We start from the raw sequence: 19,248 nt of genomic DNA, 5'->3' as shown, positions 1-19,248 counted from the left end.
GAGACACTGAACAGCTCTAAGCTGAGGAGCAGGTCTCCAGGAGAGGTGAAAGACTAGGAGGCCGTTTTGGGAAGGGGACTTCTGAGTTTAAAATTTCACACCTGACACTTTAGAGGTGATGGCAAAATGCTTCGAAAAGTGCTTGGTGTATTTGTTTTCATCCTGAAATGGTATGTTTATTTGTAGGTGTATTTTCTTAGAGGACCTATAGCTTTCGTCAGATTCTCAACGTTGACTATGATCTCTCCATAAAAGTTAAGAAATGGTACCACTTTTACCTAATTCTCATACTTTCCGGCATACCTCTCATATAAGTGCTATGTGAAAATATAGCAGATGGCAGGGAACTTAGCTCACTGGTGCCGCCACCTGCCCAGCAAGCACAAGGACCTGAGTTTGATCCCCGGTACAAATAAATTTTTTTAAAAAAATAAATAAATGTATATGTATGTATGTATATATATATGGCAGATGTTTCTTTATAAAAATTTACTCAGAAGCCTAGAAGGCTCCAAATTCTACCCAGAATATGAATGAAAGGAAATAAAGGCACTATAGCACAAATGTGGACTGACTGTTTAACAGTTTATTAATACCTCACTTAACCCAGTATTTCCTCCCATGTAAAAAGAAAAAATTGAGCAGATGGGGTCATATGCACTGACAAGCAACTTATATACAGCATCATTTATATTTATAAATATATAAATTATGTTTTATCATTACATCCTTTGCTTTTTAAGTACATTTTTAGAGTTATTTATAAGCTTTGGTGGACAATAAAATTGAAATTCTCTTCCTCTGGGATTGGAATTAATAATATGTTCCCATAACCTGAGAAGTGAGATCAAATTTGAACTGGTGCCGCTTCTTTTAGTCTCCTAATACTGGCTGCTTAGCTTGCCAAATAAAACAAGAACAAAGATTAGAGGGCTTTAGAAAGCCATGTCTGTATCTGTGAGTGCTCTGTATGGAAGGTATTTGTAGCCAGTGAAGCAAGTGCCTCTCATGTGAGTGCCTTTTTGTTAAGCATACAAAATGAAGACTTTGCCAAACTGTTTTTTATGGGAGATTCTCTTAAAAATATACCAGCATTACACATTGCATGTGTGTACTGAAATTTCATACCTTACTGCATAAATATATGTAATTATTGTATGTCAGTAACTATTTAAAAATAAAACATTCCATAAAAATAGATAAAAGCTGTAAATCTTCAGAGAAACGGTGATATATAATAATCCAGGTGATTGGAATTTCAGTTATGTCTATAGACATAAAATACCTTTGATATGATAATCAGTGTCATTCTGCTCTTCTCACAAATACTTAGAGGCTCTTCACAGTGAGAGAACATGAGGCAGCCTCAGAACTCCTCACTAACAATTATATGGTTTACAAGGCACCTTCTGGATTTCTCATTTCATCCTCACAACAATCCTAGGAGGTACAAGTGGTGAGATCCTCTTTCAATGAGTTAGTAAAATATTAGTATGATACAGTGATAGGGTTTAGATTTGGATATTCTGACTTCTGACCCTGTGCCTTTCCACTGACCTCAAAGCTGAGGAAAGTATTGAGTCAGTTGAAAGACAGCCCCAAATTCAAGAAGAGCAGCTTACATTGAGGGTTTTTTGTGGTTTGTTTGTTTTGTTGTTTTTTTTTTTTATATATTGGGGATTGAACTCGGGCTTGCAAGCAGGCAATGGAACCACTGAGCTAAATCCCCGGCCCTACATTCAATTTTATGATGAATAAGTAGCTTCATAATTTTGGGTTGTGGGAATGACCAAATTAAACTGTTACTTAAGGAAATTGTACTTGTTTGGAAATTATGACTAGGAAGATGGTAGCAGTGAAGGTAGGGAGGCATAGACACAGTCGGAGCATTTTCGGGTGTGAGAGACTATGGTTTAGATCAGGTGGCGGTGCCTGCCTAGGAAGCCACTATTTGTACTCTTGAGAAAAGTTCTTGCTATGTATTCCAGGCTAACCTTGAACTTGCAGTGATCCTCCTGCCTCACCCTCCTGAGTGCTGGGGTTACAGGTGTGTGCCACCAGGCCCAGCTTGTTAGCAAGCCATTTTATTAGTATCCCTGAAACATTTTTGCTGAGCTTCTCTTTTTGCCATGTTTTGTTAGTGGGGTGAATTGCATGAAGGAGGACAGAAAAAGACTGGGTCAGTTACAAAAGGAGCATTTTTCTAGTATTGTATCTGGACCTAGTATCTTCCTTTCACCTCAGAGCTAGTGTCTTCCCGTATCTTTGAGCAATTCAGCAATAACCAGCAAGTTCCTGTATTAAAGGCGAGTCATCCCAGCCATCTCGGGCAACTTACACATACAGTCATCCGGGCAGTAGTTCTAAGACTAAAGTAACGGCTTTGGAAACCAAACGGAAGAGTGAGACATGTGTGGAAGAGGCAGGACTTGGTTATGAGTTAGTGAAAAAACGCTCTTTGAGATGTGCTGTGGCGGACGCACTGTGTCTGTCATGGAAAAGATGGGAAGAAGAGATTGGTCGTGGCAGACCGCACCTGTTGGTATCCATGGAGCGTGACGGATTTATCAAAGAAGCTTGTTGAAATAGCCAGAGTGTTTGATCCCCGGCACAAAAAAAAGAGAGAAAGAAATAGCCAGAATGTGCTTTGTAAAAGACATCACTTTGTGTGGTCCTTAAAGAATAGGGAAATGAGGGTATGATGATACACAGCTATAATCCCAGCACTCTGGGAGCCTGAGGCAGGAGAATCATGAGTTTGAGTCCAGCTTGGGAACTGGGGATCCTCCTGTCTCAGCCTCGCAGAGTGCTATTTGGCAGGGGGAGGACATTACTCAACCTTAGTTTCATTAATACATATTTACAGTATAATGCTTGCATTCCTTGTGTGGAATAGGTGACGCGCATATCACATCTTAATTCCTTTCTTCACTCCCTCTCTCTCCTGCTTCCCCTTCATCTCTTGATCCCCTTCCTATTGGAAACTAGGAATTTTTATTCTTTATTTTATTTATTTATTTTTGGTACCGGGGATCAAACTCATCCCCTTCCTATTTGAGAAACATCTATCTCCCCACTTCCTCTTTTATTTTGCTCTTTACATTTTGGGTGTCTCATATAAAAGAAACCAAGTGATATTTAAGCTTATGTATCTGATTTATTTCACTTAACATTATAGTCTCAAGGTGCATCCATTTTCCTACAAATCACTCAATTCTATCATTCTTTTCTTTTGGTACCAGGGATTGAACTCAGGACCTTGCACTTGCAAGGCAGGCACCGGAACCACTGAGCTAAATCCCTGGCCCTAATTCTATCATTCTTTATGGCAGAGTAGTATTTATTCCATTGTGTGTAAATACTACATTATCTTCATCTGTTGATGGACATAAAGGCTGCTTCCAAGATTTAGCTATTATGAATTGTGCCATTAACATGGGTGTGTGTGCATCACCATAATATGATGTTTTTAACTTTTGGGAAAATAGCTAGAAGGGAAATAGCTGGGTCAAATGGAATTTATTTATTTTTTTAAAAAAATTTTATTTCATTACCGCCTGTCTGCATTTTTGTTTGTTTTTGTTTTGTTTTTTGGGACTGGGGATCGAATTTGGGACTTTGTGCTTGCACGGCAGGCGCCAGAACCCCTGAGCTAAATCCCCAGCCCCCTCAAAGAGAATTTCTAGTTTCAGTTTTTTGAGGAATCTCCAAACTGATTTGCATAATGGTTGTACTAGTTTACATTCCCACAACAAGGTTGAAGGGCTCCTTTTTCCCATTTGATTTTCCTTTCTGTGAAGAATGCTGTTCGTTTTGGGATTGGTATTACCTTAAGTCTGTATCAGTTTTGGAAGTACTGCCATTTTGACTATATTGGTTCTGCTTATCCAGAAACAGGGGATGGCTTTCTATTTTCTGATGTCCTCTGTGATTTTCTTTTTTAGAGCACTATAGTTTTCATTGTAAAGGTCTTTCACTTCCTTAGGTTGATTCCTAAGAATTTAATTTTTCTTGGTGCTGTTGTGTACGGTATTTTTTTCCTAGTTTCTTTCTCAGTGGGCTCCTTATTGGTGTACAGGAACACTATTGAGTTTTATGTGTTGATTTTGTATCCTGCTGCATTACTGAATTTGGCTATTCTAGGGGTCTTCATAGATTTGGGGGGTGTCTTCTGTATGGAAGATCATGTCATCTGCAAATAATAATAATTTGACTTCTCTCTTTCCTATACATATCCCTTTTATTTCTTTTTCTTGCCTAATTGCCCTTGCTAATGTTTTGAGTGCTATGTAGTAGACATCCTTGTCTTGCTCCTGAGGGGCAAGAGGGAAAGCTTTCAGTTTTCTCCATTTAGTATGATGGTAGCAGTAGGTTTATCATAAATGGGTTTTGTCAGATTGAGATATAATCCTTCTATACCTATTTTTAAGTGTTTTTATCATGAAGGGATGTTGTATTTTGTCAAAGGCTTTTTATGCATCTATTGAGATGATCATTTAATTTTTTTCTTCTATTTATATGATATATTACATTTATTGGTTTGTGTATGTTCAACGATCTCTGCGTCCCTGAGATGAAGCCTACTTGGTCATAGTGTATGATCTTTTTGATAGTTTGTTGCATCATTTGCCAGTACTTTATTGAGGATTTTTATAGCTTGATCATTAAAGAGATTGGCCTGTAGTTCTCTTTTTTGGTTGGATCCTTGTCTAGTTTTAGAATCAGGGTAACGGTAGCTTCCAGGAATGACTTTGGGAGTAGTCGTTCCCTTTCAATTTCATTAACATGTTCACAACAGGAGTATGATTTGTATGTCTCACTGCTGGGCAGCTTGTACCACCCAATGAGACTGTCCCATGCCTCCTGAAGAGACAGACATGCATGTACCACCTGTGAGTCAAGCCAGCAGGAACACGTTAAAGAGCTTGACATGTACTGGACTTAGATCTTCCCTGAAGTTTTTGTAGAATTTAGCAGTGAATCCATCTGGACCTGGACTTTCCTTAGTTGGTAGATTTTTTTAATCTTTTTTTTTTTTTTTCTGATACCAGGAATCAAACTTGCGCTTGCCAGGTAGGCACTGTGCTGCTGAGCTACATCCCTGCCTCCCTCCCTTTTTCCCTAGTACTGGGGATCAAACTTAGGACTTTGTGTTCTCCAGGCAGGCACAGCACCACTGACCTACATCCCCTGCCCTGGTATGTTTTTCTAATTAACGCTTGTTACTGGATTATTTAGGGCTTTTAAATCTTCTTGGTTTAGTTCTGGTAATTCATTCATATGCCTCACTTATCTGTATGTTAAATTCTTTTTCCTTTTTGGAAAGTTTTCTGCTATTATTTCAATAAATGGGTTTTTTATGCCATTTGTACTCTTCTGATTTTTCACTAATTCCAATTAATTTTAGATTACTCTTCTCCGCATCATCTAGCAGCTGTTAGATCAATTTTTCATGCTCTTTTGTTGTTTTTAAGATACAGTGGTGCCTCAGTTCATGAGCACTTTTTTTTTTTCTTTTGGTGCCAGGGATCGAACTCAGGTCCTTGCGCTTTCGAAGCAGGCGGCAGAACCACTGAGCTAAATCCCCGGCCCTGAGCACTTTTGTTTGGAAACAGTTTGGTTCATAAACAGAAGGATTTGGCAAAATTTTGCTTTTGTTTGTTAACTCTACATCGGGTGATGAACACAATTACAGCCATCCTTCCTGAACAGATACAAACATCTTTTCAGGAATCATGGAACAAATTAAGTTCGTGAATTGAAAAACCACTGTATCTCTCCAGTACTGGGGATCAAATTCAGGACCTTGCACTTGCCAGGCAAGCGTGGCGCTGTTGAGCTACATCTCTGGTCCTGTATCTCTCAACAATTGCCCTTCCTTCTGGTTCTGACACTTTGTCCTCACGCTGGTCACTTCCGCTGCTTATGGTTTTAATAGAATTTTTAATCCACTGCATTTCTGTTTGGAGCCTTTTTATGGATTCTAATTATTTTCTCTCTTGGCCATTCCTGTTTTGCATCATTTGATTAGCTCTTCTGGCTTTTTATCAGTCTTCCGTAGACTTTTTTTTCAATTTAGCCCATTATCTGTTTACTTATGCCTTCTGAGAGTTTGCCAAATGCCTTATCTGTTTTGTTAGCCCCTCTGAAAGCATTTTGAATGATTTGGTTGTGTGGCTTTTGGTTCCCTCCTGTTGATGCCCATGGATTAGCTTTGGGGGAGTTTGGTTTTTTTGGAGGAATTTTGTTGCTTTGTCTTCTCATGTTTTTTTTTTTTTTTCACTTTGTTTGTTTTTGTGTCCAAACTTGTGGATTGAAAGTTTTGTGTCTAACGTGGAGACCTCTTTAGTTAATGGCTACTTTTTAGCAGTGTCCTCTGGGCATGGCTAACTATTGGCCTTTGCCTCTGTCCCGGGATCCAACCACCTCCATTTACTTGGGATAGAAGGTTGCAGCACATTTGTCCCAGTACATTGTTCTCCAGGAATGGGCCACAGTATCATTCATGATATTATTACAGATGTGGGCATCTCAAGAAAACCATTTAATACCAACAACTATGATATCTTAGCTATAGTAGTAGAATCAGTATCAGTTATAGCATCAAAGACAAACTGAATACTGACAAACCCTAAGGACCAATAATGTACCATCTTTAACCATAGAAAAAAGATCTATAATTAAAGTATGAATGCTAAAACAAAATAGTGACCTATCATAAATATCTACTAAATGGAACAACTTTACTTCTACCAACAATAGAACAGTATTGAACATTAGCAGAGTAAAGTTAACTAGCTACCCAAAGAGTCCTAAAGCTTAGTTATACTTGTAAAGGGAGAGGGAGTGGAGAACCAGAGAATGAAAAGAGTAAAATTTGAAAAATTAATCAATGGAATATGAGAGAGAGGAGAAAAAAGTGAAGTGGGGGTCCTATTGAGTAAAAGGAAATTAATAATTTTAGAAAACAGTTGCAGGAGAGAAAAAGAAGAAAAAAGAAAAATAGAAAACTAGAGGAAATAAAAGAAAGATCAGAAGAAAGAAAAAAATTAAAAGGAGAAAAGAAAACCTTAACCCCCCCCAAAAAAAACCTGATGAAAGAAAGAAAAAATAATAAATTTAAAAATTAAATAAAGTGAGTCAAAAAGCCTCTAAATTTTTGGTACCGGGGATGGAACTCAGGACCTTGGGCTTGCAAGGCAGGCACCAGAACCACTGAGCTAAATCCCCAGCCAAGCCTCTAAATTTTTGAATGAGTGATTTTTTTCCCAGGATCTGCAGTCTTGGAATCCAGCTAGTCACGATTTTCTCCACCTAACTTTAGGTCCTTTTTGAGGTGCCCTCCCTGCACCAGAAGCCCTTCCAGCTATTCAGGCACAACTCCGGTTCCTGTCCAAGCCAAGACACGTCCCTGCTCACACTGGTAGATGGGAAACACGATCAACCCTCTGGATTCTGCTGGATGTAGTGCACGTTGTGGGGGTTCATGTGGCCTAGAGTTGATAGTCTTGAGGTCTGGTTTCTCCCTACAAAGGACAGGCCCACTCTGGTCTGGCACTGGCCTCCTGTGGTTGTCTCTCACCTCGTCACTATGGGGGGCTGGTAACACTGGAGTTTCTCATGGTGCTGGCCAGGTCCATACTTCTCTGTGAGCCTGCTGGCTCTCGGGCTCACCTTCTCTCCCTGGCTATTGTCCTCATCCGGAGCAGTCAGTTGGTTAGTCTGCACCCGCACTGCTCTGTGCCAAGGGAAAGCAAAATGTACGGCTGGCTTGGCATTGGTGGATGGTCACACCCTCGCGTTGGGGGCTGCTGTGTGCCCAGTGCAGGCCTCCTTGCTTGCACTGTGGGGGGCACCCCTATTTTTTTAACCAAACACGAAATTGAGGGCACTGACCACCCTATCTTACTTTCCTCACTCTCAGTTAACATAACCTCTGCCCCTGTTTTCTGGCACTGGGCTAACCAGTGGTTTCCACCCCTCATCAGGGAATTCTTGTGATTCTTTAATGAAGCCTTAATGTTTTCTGTTTGAAATATTGAGAGGGTTAAAATGACTATTCTTACTGAATAGTTTTCTTTTTGCTTTTGTTGACATTAGTGTGCTGTGATTCATTGTACTTTCAATTGCCTTAATAGTTGAACAAGAATTGAATTTCAAGTATGTTAAGTTCTGTGTTTTTCAACACAACACCAAGAGAAGCTTACTTTGAGGTCAAGAGTACAGAAAGAACTATTATGCAATGTTTGCTTCTCTTTCTATTCAAGTATGAAATATGTAGAATTCAGAGGAAACAATCAGAACACTTGGGAATCAAGTGTCCCTAAGACAAGAAATAAATACAAGAAATGTTCATGAGGTTTTCTGTTCCTTGTTTTTTGGTTACCTATTAAAATGTGTGTTGAGCTCATGGGTCTAGGGTTCTAACAAAATTTAGGTAAAAGCTGATGGAAATAGAAGCCGTCCCAGAACCTGCTCTCCAAGCTCTGATGCCCAGTTCTGCTTGCTCACTTATAGTGTCTTGGATAGCTTCCTCCTTTTATTCAGCCAGGGTGCAGGCTGTTCTAATAGGCGGAAATACTACTTAGTCATCCTTTGGAATTTAGCTCAGAGGTGGAGTCCACAGGGAAGCCTTGGATCTCCGCCCCTGTGTGAGGGTCTAGATCATCCTGGTGCCCTGTACTTTTTTCCTACGTACTAGGAGCAGAGCACATAGTAGGCACCCAGTAAATAGTACATGTCAGTTAAATAAAAGTAGGTGACAGGGTGGTGGCTAGGTGTGTAGCTCAGAGGCAGAGCACTTGATTAGCATGCATGAGGCTTAAGAGTCCAAGAATAAATTCTAAGCATTACAACAAAGAAAAAAATTATTGCATAAAGGTAGCAATAAGTGCCAGGCACATTCACCACTTGATTACTCCTCACTATAACCCTTTAGTTAAATATTAACCCCATTTACAGATATGGAAAAATGAGATTAGAGAAAAAAATAGAGACCCAAAGAAACAGTTAGCATCAGTTAATTTATACTGAACTGGACAGAGCAGTAAACTGAAAATGTGATAAGACTTTAGGTGAGGATAATTAGGGTAGAGGAGTACCTAGTAAGGTAAGGGTTAGTCTAACAGTGCTTATATGAGAATTTCATCTTCTGCTTTTGGGAAACAGCACAAAGGTCAAAACAATCTCATACCTGATGTTTTTTGAGTAACTAACTCAGTATGCCAGAATACTTTAACCCTTTTGGAACAGCGGAGACAACCTAGGTCACTTAAATGCCAGAGCCGGTGTTTCCTTTCGTCTCTTATTTGCCTGTGGCAGGCAGTTATCTCAGCATTGTATTATTTAATCTCCCATCGGAGAGATTTGATCGGGAATCCATCAGTGGGCTAATGGCATTGTTGTGCGCCTTCTCAACAGCTGTTCCCTTCCCTTGTCCCGGTCACAGGCCTCCTCTTCATTAGGAAGATACATACTTCCCTCTGCCTCTGCACGTGCTCAGCCCCAGGGAGGAAGCTCTGCCCTAGAGCGAGCCATCCATCCCCACCATCTTGTGACTTGGTACTGTCAGCTGGGCCAGTTTATGCTCATCAGGTCTTTAGCTGGAGTTTTTTGTGAAAGTGGATTTACTCTTTTCTATGGCCTTGGGTCCTGGAAGCATGAAGATTGCAATGTCTTCTCCATCTTCTCCAACTTGTTAATCTAATCGGACAGAGAAGGAGGGCAGAGATAACCCTAAGATAATCTGGCCCCTGATAACATTTCCTGAGCCCTGCTGAAGCTGTGCCTGAGGCTTTCCGCCCTTGTGCTTTTCATCAGTTTGAGTCTGGAAAGTCCTGTTTCAGTTTAAGCCTTTTTAGATTGAGAGTTTTGTCACTTGCAATCAATGGAATTCAGACCAACATAGGATATGAAAGGCGTGGGACATATTTCCACCCCACCCCTTTTCTGTTTAAGCCATTCCATGGGGCTTTTAGGATAACTGTGTTGTCTGGGCCTGAGAATGCACACTGTTAGAATATAATAAGGCAGCTAGGCTTTTCAAAGCAGATATTGAGGCTTGGGAATCTGGGCTTCTAAAACTTTCTCAGTAATTTGTAGAATAATTGTAAGAAACTCAATTTATTAATATCTCTCTCCTCAGTTTTTTCTATCAAAAGTGAGGGTGAAAGTTGCCACATCACTTAGAAAGGAGGGAGTACCTAGCACTTCGGTATTATCTTCCAGCGTGACAACACTTCACCGGGTACATCTGTGGCTTTCGTGTCTCTCAGTCACTAGATCTCCTTACCAATAGTGAAGAGGGTAGATGCAGGTGTTTCCTACTTTGGGAGACTACAGAGGAAGGAGATTTGTGTTCCAGAGCTCAGGAGAACGTAGGTAGGGACCCGCCCTCACTGTACCAGTAACTGCATGTCCAAGAGGTAGACATGCTTCCTGTCTTCTTGTTCCGTCCATTGCAAAATGAGATCTTTCCACTTAAACCTTTCAAAACCCATCATGATCCTTCCAGTATTGCTCTTTCTAAAATCTGCTTAGCTGTTTTTATATTTACCTAGCTGTAGGAAGAAAAATCTGTAAGTTTATATAGCTTAATTTTAAAAATGAAGGAGTGGCCTCTCAGAGACATTAAGGAAAATGAAATCAAGCTGGAAGAGATATAAACTATTTCATTTATTTCCATTCCTAAAATTGAATGTGAATTTTTTGGTTGGTTTGTTATTTAAAATAGGTTTTTGCAAAATAATCTCAGAAAATATACTGTATTTGTTAAATACATGCAAACTATTAGTGAAGATCCCATTAAATCCTCTGACTGAACAACCTGTCACCTCTTTTCGAAGCACTTTTGATGACTTTTATGGTTTCTATAATTGCAAAGAACAAAGAAAACATCTTTTGACAAGTGTTGAATTTTTATTTGAATGATCCAAAATACACTTGCCTACTTCTTTACAGATTCATGGATTGATTGGCTTTTTAGGGCTTCTCACATAGTATACTTAGTTGTACAAGCTTTTCCTAATTCCAAAGGCCCCTTTCCTTGCCTGCAATCTATTATAATTCAGTAAAGTACGTGCTAGACAGTAAGGAGAATGAACTCAAGAACCTTAACTTCCTAAATAGTTCTATGGTATACTAATATGTGTCAATATGGTCTTTATCTTAAGTATTAAGGACTGGAATCCAGGAAAACAAACTGGTGGAACACTGGAATGAAAGACATAAAGCTGAGCAGAACTGCATGTGGCAGGTCGGCACATTAATTCTGAAAGCCAAACAACACCTAGAATGACAGGTTCAGATTTCTTTTTCAGGAAATTGGTGCTAATTAGACATAGATTTTCAATTCGCCTGAATTTCTTTATTCGACTTGTGAATTATTAAGGTTTCTTCGCTGCTCCCTTTTCAAAGTCTTACTTTGAAGTGATTTAACTGCTTTTTAGTACCAAGCTCTGAAAGAGGTGAAACTAAAATCTGATCAGTAACAATTTAAATAAGATAATTGGAAAATTTTCCAAGTCGCTGAATGAAGTAAGGTTTGGAGATAATGGTGGACTTCAATGATGAAGATCCATTTTTTCCTTTGAAGGGAGACTTCAGAGGTTTTGTTGTTTGTTTGTTTGTTTTGGTTTGGTTGGTTTTCTTTGAGGGACAAAAGAAAATGGCTAAATAGGCTATAACAGAAACTTTTAAGGATGAATTCAACTTTACCAAAAAAGATTTTCCCTTTTCCCAGTTAGCGTGTTAAGCATAAAGCTGCAGCAGCTCTCCACTGGTTCCCTGCACTATTTTACAGCATAGCCGTAGATGTGAGGACGCACCAGTACCCAGGACAGTGGGGCTTGCAGGTGCTGCAGCCTCAGCTTGGAGAAGCCACCCCGCTCCACGGTCTTCCAGCTCTCCCTGGTCAGGCTGCAGCCGTCAAACACAAGGTTCCAGGAAGGATCAAAGACCTGTTGCCAGAAGTAATTCCACGTTGAACGCTCTGCTGCCACGTGCTCCAGGAAATAGAAAGCCCCTCCCTGAGAAAGAAAGAAAAAAGCTTTCAAGGATTTTGGTTTGGAGAAAACAGATTTATAAGCTGACTGAAGCCACCGATGTCAGTGGCCCCAGAGACCAACTTTATGAGAAGACATGGATAAACTAAAATTTGGTAAGACATGTTTTGGTCAGTAGTTTCAACTTCTGTCAAATATTATACAGAGCTGACAACGTAAAGCAATTAACATGTATTTTCTAGTCATAAGAATAATGCATAATATCTAAAACTGTTTGTTTGTTTGTTTGGAGACAGAGTCTCACTACGAAGTTCTGGCTGGCCTTGAATTCACTATGTAGCCCAGACTGCCCTTGAATTCACAGCAATTCTCCTGCCTCGGCTTCCAAGTGCTGGGATTATATAGGCACATACCACCGGGCCCAGCTACAGTAGCTAAAATTTAAAGCACTCACTGCATGCCAACTGTTATCCTTAATGCTTCTATGATAACTGAGTTAATCCTCTCAACAATGCTATTTGGTAAGTTACTAGTACCATCACTGGTCATAAAATGAGTAACTTGCCCAAGGGAACAAGGCTAATAAATGTTAGAAGCAGGCTTTGAGCCTAAGCAGTCTGGCTCTACAAGCTGGCAGTATTGCTTCAGCAATATATACCTATTTTAGAAGATTCAGAAAATACAGAAGTTTGAGAAGAAAAACAATGAGCTACTATTCCATCACTAGAGAGAACTACTGTCAAGATTTAGTGTGCATGTGGATTTGTGTATTTACCTTAAGATTTGAACTATAATAGACAGTGCTTTCCAACCTTATCTATTTTACCTATGTATTTGAATATTATTCTAAAACATGATTTAAAAATCTTCACACATTTCATACCACTGAAGGTGCCATAGCTTATTTAACCATTTTCATTCTCATTTAGGTCCTTCCTGATTTTTCATACTAAATACTGTCATAGTGAACATTCTTACATATTATAACCATCTTGATAAATATCTCTGGTTACTGCCAAACAAGTAATTCTGATTAAAAAAAATAATAAAACTGCTGAGCCAGTGGTATGTGCCTTTTTAAAATTATTGGTATAGGGCCGGGGATTTAGCTCAGCAGTTCCACCGCCTGTCCCAAAAGCCAAAGGACTTCGAGCCCCGGTACCCCCGCCCCCCGCAAAAAAAAGTAAAATCATTGGTATAAATTCTCAAATTATCCACTGGAGAAGCTGCATCACATTTATACTCAAGCCAGCAATGCATGTAAATATGCATTTCCCATAACCGGTTACTCACCACTTTAAAAAAAACTTTGCCAATTTGATGGACAAGATGACATTTTGTTTGTTTGTTTGTTTATTGGTACTAAAGATTGAACCCAGGACCTTCTCACTAAGCTACATCTTCAGCCTGTTTTTAATTTTTTTTTTAAGTTCTAAGACAAGGCCTTTCTCTAACCAAAAATTACTCGGGTTGGGCTCCAGGTTGCAGCCCTCCTGCCTCAGCCTCCTAGGGTGCCGGGATCACAGGTGTGCACCACCATGCCCAGCTTTAATATTCTTAATTAGGTATAAAGCCTTTAGATTGAGCTTATTGGTTAATGGGATTTTTTTCTTCCTTGATTCACGTGTTGATATCTTTTGTTATTTTTCTCTTAGATGTATTGGCTTTTTCCTTACTGATTTTATTATAATAAGACTATACTACAAATCTTTTCCCAGTTTGCTGTTTACCATTTGGTTGCTTTTTTTTTTTTTTTTTTGGTACCGGGGATCGAACTCGGGTCCTTGCGCTTGCGCAGCAGCGGCGAAACCGCTGAGCTAAATCCCCAGCCCTTTTAAACCTTTAATTCCCCTGCAGAATGTCCTCAGGCAGTGCCTCATAAGCCTATAGAGAAGCACCATAGAGTTCTAGCAGGAGAGTCGGAATCCACACCAAGCACTCCCTTGACCAAATAGCTGTGTTTTATACTTTTGTACCATTTTCATAAATATGTATATGATAAATGAAAATGTTGATTTATCTAAAAACATTATTGAGTTCATGGTGAGATTTTGTCATTAGGTATTTTATTCAACCTGTGATGCTAAGTGTAAATTATTGCCGTGTGGGAATAAGCGCCTGCTGCTTCCATCTGGGATAGTCTGCCTGGGTCAAGTACTGGCACCACAGACGCTGTGGCATACTATTGGAAGGTCTTCAGAGGTCTTACCTACCTCTGCAGGAAGTAGGGAAAAAGGGATCTGGCTGTCACCTCCAAAGATTGTGGAGACCGTCACACTCATCACAACCCTACTTGGCTGACGCAGGGTGTTTAGAGCAGTATTCAAGTTAAGTGATGGAGTTTCCCCAGGTTATGTGGGTAAATGTAAGTGAGGCCTGTGTTCAGGAATAGAAAACTTGGAATTTCCTGATTTAAAAAAACAAAAAGGACTGTTAGTATATGGCAAAAGATGAGTTAGAGGAGGAGACATAGGCTTAGACAGGTCGGTTTTGCCCTCTGGGTTATATGCACTGAACTAGAGATGTTGGAGCCTGCTAGCAGACTGACGGTTTGGGAGTGAGAAGAGAGATTTGAGGTAAACATTTAGGGTTTGGACTCTGTGTCTGTGTGGTAATTGAAAACACTGGCAGGTTCATGACACTGCCTGCAAGTATAGATAAAGGAGAGCCTAGAAGCTCCAGTGTCTAGGAAATGGTAGAAGAGATCAGCCTGAAAAGGTAGAAATGGTCAGAGATGAGAAGCTCCAGTAAAAGCATGTGGTACAGCAGCAGAATGTTTTCATTTAAGAATCAGACCTATTAGCTGTGTAACTTTAGGCAAGTTTGTCAACTTCTGAGACTGTTGCCTTGTCCCTGTGTGACGATAATAAATATCTGCTTTAAAGAACTGTCGTGAGGTTTGTGTAATAACGCTCCGGCTTCCACACCGTAGAGAATAGTGCCACTGAGCTAAATCCCTGGCCCCTTACAAAAGCTTTATCTCTACTTTTTTCTTCTATTCTCTTTTTTTTTTTTTCTTGTCCTTTCCTCCTCCTTGCCAGTTTTATTTTCTAATAGAGAGAGTTCCTCAATAAGAAAAGGACTTGAAGATAGGGTTATATAATGCCTCTAAACCTGTCTTTGGCTCTAGGGTAAGCCGTTATCAATCAGTAAATAAGAATAATGTATTCTTACACTCAGATGCTGAGTTTCTGTGTCCTAATCCTGAGAACTCACTGGCACACTAGTTGATGTTTGGCACTTTCTACAGAAGATCTAAAAGAATGCCTGAAGAAACAATTAGAATTGTGTTTTTCAAGGTACAGAATTTTTAAATTGATATATCTGCTTTTTTTGAGTTAATTTGGTTAGTACATGGACAGTGCCTATGAAATATAAAAGAATGGCAGATGCTGTTTCCCTTTTTAAAATTAACCAATGCTCTTGCGCCGCCTTGAAAGCCAAGGTCATGAGTTCGATCCCCGGTACCAACAAAGCTTTTGTAAATAAGGAGGGGAAGAAGAGTTGTAGGGCGAGGAGCGGAATGGAAGAAAAAGAAGCAAGATATATCATGTACAGGTACAAATTCCTTACGATGAGTATGGTGGGGACTGCGTGGGCATAAGGGATCTGCTAACCCCCCACCCTGCACTCACCGGCCTCAGCACTCTGCGCACCTCGCGGAGGATCTGCTCCTGGTTCTGCACGGAGCACAGCACGAGGGTGCAGACCACCACATCCATAGCGCCGTCGGCCACCTGGTGCATGTTCTCACCCACGCCCACCATGAAGCGCTCAAACTGTAGGTGTCGATTCTCAGCGATGCTCTTGAACAAGTACTTCTCAAAATTGGGGTTGGGGTCAATACAGGTCACCCTGCACTCGGGTGGGTAGAACTTGAAGTTGGCCCCAGTGCCACAGCCCAGCTCCAGCAGGGAGAGCTTCCCGGAGGGGCCCACAAACTCCTGCAGGTTGCTGAAGAGCTCCCGCTTCTTGCTTGCCATTTGTTTGTTGTATATCACAGTGAACCTCGACAAGAAGCAGGGAAACCATATTTTGCAAATCCACTTCCACAAGCCCAGAAAATTCAGCAGGTACATGGGAAATAACAGGATGTAGATGACTAGCTGAAGGACAAAGATAACGAACGCCATCTCTGAGAGCGAGAGCGGAGAAAAAAAACAGCAACAGTTGGTGAAGGCGCTCTTTTGATGACAGGAAGCAGGCTGCTCCTGGCCGCCCTCCAGAGCCAATCAGCTGCAGTCAGGACTTGCAGGGCTGGAAGAGCGCGGCTTCTGGGGCGGACGCCCCTTTGGCAGAAGTTGGCTAGCCTTGTACGTTGTTTAGTGAGATGGGAATGTTCCCAGCTTTTCCCTCCGAAGAAGGTTGCTTACAACCCCTTATTCCAGATCTGCTTCCCTTTCTCTTTTGCTGATTTCCTGCTGGAGTTTTCTTTTGTGTACTTTGCACCCCACCCTGATTCCTCTAACTCTTTACAAAGGAAACAGTCTGTGAGTGGAGCCTGGTTAAGGCACAACAGAAGACCAAAGCCAAGGCCCCTTTACCACAATCCCAGCCCCACTATTTCCCCTGTCACACCTCCCCCGCCCTCTTCCAGCCCTGTTTTTTAAAAAGAAGGGAAAGGACATGCTTTGCCAACCACAGCCAGCAAGAATTCTTCCTTTTACATTCCAGGCCAAGGCTCTCCGATTTTAATGCAGGCGTGTTGTTAAATCACTGTTTGGGGCTGCCTGTCTCTTAGTCTATGTGCTGCCAAAGCGAGCACATGGGGCTGCCTGACTATATAAAGAATAAGTCTCTGTCTTTAAATTGTGTTTGACTACTGCATTGCTCAGCTAATTTAGAAAAATACAGTCCTGCTGGGTGTGGTTGCATACACCTGTCATTCCAGCACTTGGGAGGCTGAGACAGGGAGATCGGCTTGAGTTTGAGGCCAGCCTGAACTACACAGGAAGACCCTGCCTCAAAAATATTTTTTTTCTCAGAATATTCACATTTGGAGGCCCAAGGATTCAGAAAATAGTTGCAAGCATCTGTTTTTAACAAGAAAACCTACATTTTAGGATAGTTAGAAAACAGAGAAATTTTTTTAAAACATCAGTAACATTTATCTTTTTAAACTGGGTGGCAGATGCAGGGACCATTCTGTTGTTTCAGTATTTGTTTTACCCTACACAGCTTACATATTTTATTTTATTGATTACCCCTTACTACTACTTTTTTTTCCCTTGAAGTTTTAGGGGTCAAACCCCAGGGCTTTTTGGATGCTAAGCAAGTTCTCTATCACTGAGCTACACCCCTCCCCAGCCTTTTTTATTTTTTATTTTGAGATGATCTGATTAAGTAACAACCTTGAACTTGCCTCAGCCTCCTGAGTAGCTGGGATTACAGGTGTACATCATTCACCCAGCTCCAACTCCAGTCACTTGTGTGGTTTGAGACAGGGTCTCGCTGTGTAGTTCCTGCCTCAGCCTCCCAAGAGCTGGGATTACAGGTGTGTGCCACCATGCCTGGCTCATTTGTTTTTACAAGACAGTTTCTGCCAGGGTCGATAATTTCCTGATCCACAAGTGATATAATTACCTACCCCTTTGTAATTTTTTTTAAATTTTATTTTATTAGGACTTGTTTGCAGTGTAGGAAGTTTACAGTCATCTAAAGGAGGAGTAAGTATAGCTATGTGTGGTGGCGCACATCTGTAATCCCAGCACTCAGGAGGCTGAAGCAGGAGGATTGGATACAAGTTCGAGGCCAACCTGGGCTATATACTGAGCTCAAGGCCAGCCTGAACTGCATAGCGAAACTGGCAAAAATAAATAAATAAATAAATAAAATAGTTCATGAGGTGCATGTACATAACACAGCTGGTTTGTTTTTAAGTCCCCTTCCCTTTCCCACCCACCCCCTCCCTCCATCTCTAAATCTGCTTTCCTCATTTTCATTGTTGTTACTTTTTTATTTATTTATTTATTTATTTATTTTGGTATGGGGATCGAACTCAGGACCTTGCGCTTGCGAGGCAGGCAGTGGAACCACTGAGCTAAATTCCTCTGTTGTTACTATTTTAAATTCTTGTTTATGACATATAATGCCTACATTCATTGTGTGTATTTGGTTCATGTAAGTGACACATCTTAAATCTTTTTTAAAATTAAGTTTATTGGTACATTTTCGGTATACAATACAGTTACATTCATCATTGGGATCTTGTACCTTTACATGATGTATCTTGGTTCTTATTTTTTCCCCATTTCCCTGCCCTCCCTTCACCCCCTCCACCCTTCCCTATTTACAAAGACTTTGTTTCCATGTTTTTTCTTTTCTCCTATTTTTTCTTTTCCCTTCTTTCCTTTCGCCTGCCCCTCCCACTTCCCCGTTCCTTTAGACCTTTACTTCCTATTTCACATTATCATTTATACCATTTGAACCTTATTTACACTTTTAGTTTTTAACACCAGAGAAACTATTCAGTATTTACACATGGACACATCTTAAATCTTTTTTACTTCTTTTTTTCCCTCCTTGCTTCCCTTGCCCTCATTCTCCTGGACCCCTTCCCATTTGCAAAAGAACTATCTCCTTGTTTCCTCCTGTCTTTTATTTTGCTCTTTATTTGTACTTTGCCTTACTCAAGAGAGATAACATATGGTATTTAAGTTTGCATACCTGATTTATCTATTTTATATAGATAAAATATGTTAATATGCAAAATATATATCCTATTATATATTATAAAATATATAAATATATGTTTGTATGTCTGTTTTACCTATTTTATCTTCCAGTAAGTTCGTTGTTTTTGGTATTTGTTTTTTTGTTTTTTGAGGGGGTAACAGGGATCAAACTCAGGACCTTGCGCTTTCGAGGCAGGCGGCAGCACCACTGAGCTAAATCCCTGGCCCCATTGTTTCTGTTTTAATGTTTAGATCTTTGATCCATTTTTGTTTTAGTTTAGTACATGGTGAGAGAGATGAGTCTGGCTTCAATCTGCAAATAGGTAGCCAGTTTTCCCAGCATCATTTGTTGAATAGGCTCTCTTTCCTTCAAGACGTTTTTGGCCCCTTTGTCAAAGATCAAATGAGCATAATGTGTCTGAGGATGTTTCTGTATCCTCTGTACTGTTCCATTGATCTACATGTCTGTTTTTGTGCCAGTACCATGCTGTTTTTATCATTCTTACTTTGTAGTATAACTTGATGTCAGGTATTGTGATGCCTCCTGCTTTGCTTTTGTTGCCCAGGATTGC

At 40.3% G+C, this 19,248-nt stretch overlaps 1 protein-coding gene across 2 annotated transcripts; it reads right to left on the bottom strand.

The window, feature by feature from the left end:
* Window positions 1–10,897: 10,897 nt before the first annotated feature.
* Window positions 10,898–16,522, bottom strand: Tmt1a (thiol methyltransferase 1A). Of its 2 annotated transcripts, none has more exons than XM_021243069.2 (2): window positions 15,659–16,396; window positions 10,898–12,026 (listed from the first exon to the last, which is right to left on the bottom strand). In XM_021243069.2, exons 1-2 carry the CDS (start codon window positions 16,133–16,135, stop codon window positions 11,790–11,792), a joined length of 714 nt encoding a protein of 237 aa, XP_021098728.1. In that variant the 5' UTR covers window positions 16,136–16,396; the 3' UTR covers window positions 10,898–11,789. The 2 variants fall into 2 exon arrangements, with proteins under 2 accessions (XP_021098728.1, XP_004863027.1); XM_004862970.4 differs by having other exon boundaries at window positions 11,540–12,026; window positions 15,638–16,522.
* Window positions 16,523–19,248: the final 2,726 nt, after the last annotated feature.

This window comes from Heterocephalus glaber, unplaced genomic scaffold (assembly GCF_053883595.1).
Source record: "Heterocephalus glaber isolate CG9 unplaced genomic scaffold, H.glaber_assembly_v1.0 deba00001733, whole genome shotgun sequence".
In the NCBI taxonomy this organism is placed as follows: domain Eukaryota; kingdom Metazoa; phylum Chordata; class Mammalia; order Rodentia; family Bathyergidae; genus Heterocephalus; species Heterocephalus glaber.
Note: the sequence above shows the minus strand (reverse complement) of the source record. Positions and strands in the feature narration are given on the sequence as shown.

Bases quoted from the DNA above. Each gene is read 5' to 3' on its own strand.
- Tmt1a (XM_004862970.4), bottom strand. From the start codon at position 16,135: ATGGCGTTCGTTATCTTTGTCCTTCAGCTAGTCATCTACATCCTGTTA. The intron at 12,027-15,637 runs GTGAGTGCAGGG...TTTCTTTCTCAG, and splicing joins TGCGCAGAGTGCTGAGGCCG to GGAGGGGCTTTCTATTTCCT.